The 8,537-nt window shown below is 38.5% G+C and overlaps 1 protein-coding gene across 1 annotated transcript; it reads right to left on the bottom strand.

Moving 5' to 3' along the window:
- Positions 1 to 1,923: 1,923 nt before the first annotated feature.
- On the bottom strand, positions 1,924 to 8,232 carry LOC123565398 (uncharacterized). Its single transcript, XM_053517994.1, has 2 exons — positions 8,044 to 8,232; positions 1,924 to 7,807 (listed from the first exon to the last, which is right to left on the bottom strand). The coding sequence occupies exon 2, from the start codon at positions 6,448 to 6,450 to the stop codon at positions 1,924 to 1,926; it is 4,527 nt and encodes a 1,508-aa protein (XP_053373969.1). The 5' UTR covers positions 6,451 to 7,807; positions 8,044 to 8,232.
- Between the last annotated feature and the right edge of the window lie 305 nt (positions 8,233 to 8,537).

Here is an 8,537-nt window from a genome sequence, read left to right as displayed (position 1 = left end):
CTTTATCTGTGCGTTTCTGTTTTTTTCTGTATATACTCCTTGAAGAAATAAAATTACACAACGTTCATCCTCAACTTTAATGCAACGTCATTTTTTATTTTTAGACCGTTTAGCTCATGGATTTAATTCTGTGTTCATGTACTTAAGGGTTCCTCTTAAGTTGGGATGAGGGTTGTTGTGCATTTCATTACATCTCGTGAACAGACTCAATCAAACCAAATCGGCTTCATTTCTTTATTCATTGCGTTCTGTTCTATTCTTACACAGAATCTTTTAGACCTACTTTAAAACTGCTATGACCTAAAGTGCTATGTTGTCACTTGGAGTTTGGTCTCTCCGTCTACTTATTATCAAAACAATTTGAAAGAATAAGATTATTCTTTATGAATGCGTAATATATTTTGTGATGGTTTCCTTTAATTAGTACGGTTAGTCATAAGTTGTATCGCAATGCAAGACTTTCAAGATGAAATCAATTGCATGAGATGTGGTCACTTGTATCGTAGTTGCATTCTATTTGATTAATAATGAAGTCAAAACACGTCTGCTACAATTTTGCGTTCTATGCTTTCAAATGTCCTTCTAAGAAAAATATCCAGTCATGAATGGCACAAAGACAGGAAGAAGTTATTCAAAATACCTATTTACAAACAAATGAACATCGACAGTGAGATACATTTACTTACCGTTGCTTCGTTCATTTTATTTGTCTGTCTTCACAATCAAAATGCTTGTCGTATTTTCAAATGAAATAAACTTCAAACTAATAAGAATCTCCTCTTCAACGACGACGTTTACCTAAATAAATGATATACATTGTTTACCTTGCAATTATAACGGCGTTTTGGCAAAAGTCAAACATCTTTTCTCCCACAAGATGCGGATATTTTATTACTGTTGCTAAAAGGCACAAATATATGATTGCAGTATACTGTGTTGTCGATATCTCGCATATCGTTGGCGCACAACGTTCAAATTTCAGCAGGGACGGGTTTTAACGATTAAGTGACATAGAGCAAAGAGGTATTTATTATGCCTTTCTGGTGGTCAGCTACATCAGTTTCTCCTGGTTATGTTATCCCCTGTGGTTAAATTCTCCTTGATAAGTGTTCTGGGACTTGGATCAACTCAGTGACTAAACGAGAGATGCGCCTTTACTCTTTTATTTCTCTAGATATAGCGATTCTCTGCAAATAAAAACATACAAACAACATTCATACAACGCTCACCAATTATACATATACTCATATAAACAACAGATGTACTTTTAAACATATTTCACATCAACAAAACTTGCACTATCCAGTCATGCAGAAAATTAAACTTAAAGTCTATATATTCATTTTATGTTATTTAACAAATTCAATATCATAACTTCGAGTTCAATAATTACGCTTTGAATAAATTAACAGTATTTAGTTACCGAATTTGGTCTCTTACTCATCAAGTCTCATCAGAATAATTAATGTCCACAGTTAACGTTCAGTTCAGTTAACGTTTCAAAGTCTGGGCGGAAGTATAAACAAGTATGACGTTGACGTCAATGAACGCCGCAAATTATCACGTGGCTGAAGACGCCAAACAGACGTCAAATAAATAGCGTCAGATACAATAAATATTAGAAACCACATTTATGTTTCTAACAGTCCCCACTATGAAATTACATACATTTCATAACAAATAAACTTTTCAAAAAATTACACTTCCATGCTTTATCAATAATCAATAATTCTTAAGTTGATGACATATTTCACGTAATTAGTTAATCTATGCAAGGTGCGCGAAATCTAACCAAAAACAATTATCTACGCTTCATAAAGACAATTCCTAAGTAGCGCATTTATAACAATTTGTACAACAAAACTTGGCTCTTACTTGTTTGTTATAATTATTATTTAGCTTCGAAAAAAGTTAGGATCAAATTTACATTGAAGCCTCAAGAAGACACAGTTTAGTAACTGGCCTAATCAATTGACCTGATTTAGTTCTGATCACACAGCTTCTAACTAGGCCATCTCTACCAAGATTCACGTCAACCTCTCGGGCTAGTGGCCACTGTCCTCTGGGAACGTTGTCAACGGCAACAAGAACTACATCATCTTTCTTCAGGTTTACAGTTTTACGTTGCCATTTCTGACGTTTCTGAAGTAGTGGTAAGTATTCTCTCAACCATCGTTTCCAAAATACATCTGCGAGATACTGCACTTGTCTCCACCACCGTTTTGCGTATATATCTTGCTTCTTAAAGATACCAACAGGTAAGCACTGGTTTGATTTCATTAGCAGTAGCATACTCGGCGTTAATGCTGGTGGGTCTCTGGGATCACTGCTAACGGGTGTCAAAGGTCTGTCATTTAGTATTTTCTCTGTTTCAGCCATTAATGTAAGCAGCTGCTCGTCGTTAAGTAGTTGTTCTCGGACGAGAGATTTCAATATAACTCTAGTAGAACGAATTAAACGTTCCCATGCTCCTCCCATATGGCTTGCGTTCGGAGGGTTGAAATGCCATTCAATGTCGTTCTGAGCAAAAAATCCACTGAGTTTGGACTGGTTCCATAGCTGCAATGATTTTCGGAGTTCAGTTTCACCTCCAACAAGATTGGTTCCATTATCACTGAAGACTTTCCGTGGGCGTCCACGTCGACTTTGAAAGCGTTGAAAGGCAGATATGAAGGAATCAGTAGATAGACTGTGAGCAATTTCAAAATGTACCGCACGCGACGTTAGGCACGTGAAAATACAACCATAACGCTTTTCTCGTGCATGAGCTGTCTTCACAATAAATGGTCCGAAATAATCGATTACAATATGGGAAAATGGTGGCATATCCGGTGTCGTCTGCTCGTCAAGCAAGGGCGCCATCTGTTGGGTCATTAACGGTGTATGTTGTCGTCTGCATGGGATGCAACCTCTCAAAATACTCTTCACTGCGCTAGGTCCGTGTAGAATCCAATATTTCTCACGTGACATAGAAAGTACATGCTCTTTTCCAACGTGACCATTATGTTCGTGGATATGTTTTATTATTAGTTTTGTTACATGGTGTTTGCTAGGTAGTACGACTGGATATTTACTTGGATATTCGCATTGTAAGCGTCCTTGTACTCTGATCAGATCATGGTGTATAATCGGGTTCAAAGATGCTAAACAACTGTCTTTTCTTACAGAATTCCCATTTTGTAGACATATTCTCTCATCGGTAAACGACGTACGTTGAACCAACGCTAATATGGTATGTTCCGCCATGTTGAGTTCATTGGTGCTTAAGTCACCTTCACTCAGTCCCAAGGTGTGGTTTAAGTGTTTACGTCTGCAGTATGCCTTATATCTTAGTAACCAAGCAACGGCCCTTCTCAGCTTCGTCCAACTGGAGTATCTATCTATTATACTTTGAATGGTTTCAACTGCACTAGTTGTGTTGACGACAACCTCTTTTTTCAGCTCAGTGTCGTCGTCGTCTAATTCAGGTTTAGTTAGGTGGCTTGGCCAATGGCTTTCATCTTTCTGAAGGAATTCAGGTCCATGCATCCAAAATTTCATTGTCTTAAAATCACTGGCATGCATTCCTCTAGAAGCGACGTCTGCTGGATTGGAAGCCGTATCTACGTGTCTCCATTGGTCTCGTGACGTCACATCATGAATTTCACTTACCCTATTTCCAACAAAGGTTTTGAATCTCCGGGTTTCGTTTTTAATATATCCAAGGATAATCATAGAATCTGTCCAGAATGTCACACTGTCAATGTCTATTTCTAGTTCGTCTGCTACTAGCGTATAAAGCCGGGAAGCGACAACTGCTCCTGAAAGTTCAAGTCTTGGAATAGATGTCTGTTTTATTGGCGCTAGTCGTGATTTTCCAGCAACCAGAGAGCATGAAATCAGGTTCTTTTCATCTTTTAATCTCAAGTACACGCATGCGCCGTAACCAAGTTGAGAACTGTCGCAGAATACATGTAGCTGGACATTCTTTAAGGTTCCAAAGTCCTGTGGTTTAAAACATCTTCTCACAGAGACAGATTCTAAATATGGAAGAGTATCTAACCATTGTTTCCACTCGTACGTATCTTTTTCAGGGATAGGATCGTCCCATGAAAGCTTCTGTCTACATAGGTTTTGTACTATAGCTTTTGCACGTAGAGTTACTGGTGCTACAAGTCCAAGGGGATCGAATATGGAACTGACGATGGAAAGGATGCCACGTCTTGTTATTGGCTTTTCACTTACTTTCACTTTAAATTTGAGTTCATCTTTCTCTACATTCCACTGAACACCGAGGGCACGATCTACTGGCAAACTGTCGCTCTTGCTAAGATTCATTATAGATGGCGCTCGTTCTGACTCTGGGATAGATTCAACGACATCTCTCTTATTGCTGAGCCATTTCGTCAGACGAAATCCTCCTCTCCTTAACAATGACTGTAAGTCTGCGGCTAACTCGATTGCTTTCTCATCAGAAGAAACTGATTTTAAGCAGTCGTCAACGTAAAAGTTCCTTTTAACGGTGTTGATTACCTCTGGTTTATACATATGTGCGTTATCCGTCGCTGTTCGTATTAATGCATATGCTGTGCAACTTGGGGATGAGGTCGCGCCAAATAGGTGAACCAGCATCTTATAGCATCTAGGTTGTTGAGTCATGTCCCCTTCAGGCCACCATAGAAACCGTAGGGCATCACAATCTAAATCTTCGACACGGACCTGATGAAACATAGCCTCGATGTCGGCTGCTATAGCAACGGGCTCTTGACGAAATCTGATTAAAACGCCAACCAAGCTGTTCATAAAGTCGGGTCCTTGTAGAAGTTGACTATTTAGGGAAATTCCTTTGTATTTGGCGGCACAGTCAAATACAACTCTCACTTTTCCGGGCTTATTAGGATTCGTCACAGGATGATGGGGTAAGTACCACACGCGGTTACTATCAGATTCAATGTGTGTTACTTCCTGTGCATGTCCTTTCTGGATATAGTCAGTTACTGATGCTGTGTACATTTTATGCAGCTCTTGATCTCGTGCTAACTTCCTCTTCAAATGTTCGAGTCGCGCATGCGCAAGAGTCAAGTTGTTAGGCATTACTGCTTTCTCGTCACGCAATGGTAATTTCAGTTTGTAATGTCCATTTTCATATCTCAACGAAGAGTTCATAGTGTTTAAAGCTTTCTTGTCTTCTAGAGACATTGAATTTCTTTCTACTTTCACTTTGTCATCAAAGTCCGTAGTCCACATTTTCTCAAGTTGTTGTTGTAACAATACATCAGCTGACTGCTGAAAATTTACATTAGCTGATTTCTGTGTTGTAGTGTCTGTAACAGGTCCACGCACTGCCCAGCCTAGTTGAGTTTTAATGGCGTAGGGTTGATCATGGCGGCCTGAACGCACTTCTAAGGGTATATGTGCCTGTGGTGCATCTGTTCCAATAAGAAGCATCACAGAGCTAGAGTCGATTTCAGGGATTTCTATCTTAGATAAATATGGCAGATCTCGGATGTCAGCGTTTCTCACAGCAGATCTAGTTGATACTGGAAGAGATTTTACTGACCAAACTTTTCTCAACGTAACGTCGTTACCACCTGACGCCGGTTGCACGTGCAGCTCAACTTCCTGTCCTTCAACAATAATACCGGAAGAGCTTGCTGTAGACATCTTGAACGTCACAGGTTTGGAGGGTAGGTTCAGCATTTTCAACAAGCGTTCATCACATAATGTCTGGTCAGCTCCCTCGTCAAGCAAAGCATAAGTCTTGCAGTATGTCCCACTTTTACCTCTAACAAGTACAGGTATTATACCTAAACAGTTCTTCACATAAGATCCGCTTTTAGTTGCGCAATTTACGACGGATTGTTGATTTGTGTGATCAGATTTACTATCTACCCAACTATGTAAAAGAAAGTGGTGTCTAGATTTACATTCTGTTACATTGCACCCAGTAGGTTTTCTACAAACGTTAGAAAAATGTTTGCCCTTTAAACAATTGAAACAAAGTCTGTTCTTTTTTACAAACTGTTCCCTGTCATTTAAATTCATGGCTGTAAATTTCGTACATGAAGCTAAATCTTTACAACTACCTGAACAACAATAGCACTTACGTGACGGCTTATACATAGAATTGTTTACTGCACTATTCGTAGCAAAACTGACAGCATTATTTCTACGAGGTGCAGGACTTGGCTTTGACTTAAAGGTTCGATCTTCAACAATCTTACCATGACTCTTTTCATTTGCAAGGTCAAGGCCATATAGGGAAGTGGCGATTCGAGCCTTTTCTTCTACAAATTTCACTAGATCTGAAAAGCCCGGTTCCCTACCAGACTCAGTTATTGAGTGTGCAATATCTACCCATTTACCGCGGACGTGCATAGGCAAACGTCTAACAATGCGACGTAAGTTGTCTGTGTTATCTATGTCTGACTTAAATCCTAACTGAGACAAAGTAATTTCACATTTTCTCATCTAAAGTGCTAAATCTGAAAGACCATTAGTGTCAGACGCCTTTAAGGAATGACCATTAACAATTTTATCTACATACGTTCTAGCAATGTTATGTGGCCTACCGTACCGTGAGTACAAAATGTCTCTTGCTCGTTTATAACCTTCACTTGGACTCAGTAATACACAGTCTTCTATTGCACTCTTTGCCTCTCCGTCGCAGTATTGTATCAAGTAACTAAGTCGTAACCTGTCGTCACGAACTTTACAGTCAATGTTTGTTTCAAAGTTATTCACAAATTTGCAGTATTCCAATGTTGAACCGCTGAATCTCAGGAGCTCCGGCTTTGGTAAGTTGAATCCTTCTTGTAACGTATTTGCCAGCAACTGAAAAGCTGATTCTATGCTAGTGTCTGTATTTCTCAAAACATTAGTGTCTGTATTTCTCAAAACGCTCGTGACTACATTCTCAGATGGATGTGCATTCTGATTCATTGATCCATTCTTACGTTGCTCCGTTACCAAATGAGTGTTGTTAGGTGTATTTATAATTACACAGTCGTCGTGTGCACTTCTTATGTTCTTATCAGACTGTTCATGACCGGAAGTGAAATCATTTACTGTCGTCTGCTTCACATATGACGAATCTTGCACGTGCTCACCAGTTTCTTCCTCCAATGCCTCGTGCCAGACCGATTCTTCAATACGCGCTTGCTCTAATTCACACTGATATTCAAGTTCTTGCTGTTTAATTTCTATTTCTTTGCGCGCCAGTTCAAGCTCGTGTTTTTTTCTAAGAGAATTTAACTTTTGCTCAGCAATCAAACGTTTAGCTTTGGAACTCGCAAGTTTCGTTTTACACGTTGATGACGCATTGCTACAAATTTCGTCATTTTCATTATACTGGTTCGATGACTTCCATTGTTCATATCTCTCCTGAAACTCTGTGAAATTATTATGATAACACTCATAGGATTGTTCTAGATTTTCACAATCGGCGGGTTCGTCACATAAGTCTAGGCACTCTAAATGTATGTTCTTGAAAGCGTTGAATTTATCGCACAGTTTCACATACAAGTTTTCAACAAGATCATCATTATCATGAGAAATCATGTATTGCTCCAACTCCTTATACAGTTTCGTCAGTTGCGCACATTGTGCTGACCTTGACCGCTTAAGTCCTTGAAAGGTTTTATTTTCAGAGTCTGTCATCTTGTATCCAATGGTATCGTCACTGTTTCTTCAGTGGATCTACATCAACCGCTGGATTCGAGCATTCGATTATTCGACTATTCGAGAATTGTTCTGGGACTTGGATCAACTCAGTGACTAAACGAGAGATGCGCCTTTACTCTTTTATTTCTCTAGATATAGCGATTCTCTGCAAATAAAAACATACAAACAACATTCATACAACGCTCACCAATTATACATATACTCATATAAACAACAGATGTACTTTTAAACATATTTCACATCAACAAAACTTGCACTATCCAGTCATGCAGAAAATTAAACTTAAAGTCTATATATTCATTTTATGTTATTTAACAAATTCAATATCATAACTTCGAGTTCAATAATTACGCTTTGAATAAATTAACAGTATTTAGTTACCGAATTTGGTCTCTTACTCATCAAGTCTCATCAGAATAATTAATGTCCACAGTTAACGTTCAGTTCAGTTAACGTTTCAAAGTCTGGGCGGAAGTATAAACAAGTATGACGTTGACGTCAATGAACGCCGCAAATTATCACGTGGCTGAAGACGCCAAACAGACGTCAAATAAATAGCGTCAGATACAATAAATATTAGAAACCACATTTATGTTTCTAACAATAAGCAATACTTCCTATCACAGAAGAAGCATTACTTCAAGCTGGCATCGTGGGCCGGAATTATACGACAAATAAAAACGAAATGCAGTTTCAGGAAGGAAGAACAAAATACTACATATAAATAAAAATTTCTACTTGATTAGAGAAACAACGTTAATTACATAAATCATTTTATGCTATGTGTTAATATACAATATGTTGCAAAAGTTAACGTATTCAAATATTTCCCGGTTACCTAAAGATTATTTTGTTCAAACAGGAACCGTTTTATA

Source organism: Mercenaria mercenaria, chromosome 11 (genome assembly GCF_021730395.1).
Source record: "Mercenaria mercenaria strain notata chromosome 11, MADL_Memer_1, whole genome shotgun sequence".
Taxonomy (NCBI): Eukaryota; Metazoa; Mollusca; class Bivalvia; order Venerida; family Veneridae; genus Mercenaria; species Mercenaria mercenaria.
The sequence above is the reverse complement of the archived record's forward strand: the minus strand, read 5'-3'. Positions and strand labels throughout refer to the sequence as shown.

Bases quoted from the DNA above. Each gene is read 5' to 3' on its own strand.
- LOC123565398 (XM_053517994.1), bottom strand. From the start codon at position 6,450: ATGAGAAAATGTGAAATTACTTTGTCTCAGTTAGGATTTAAGTCAGAC.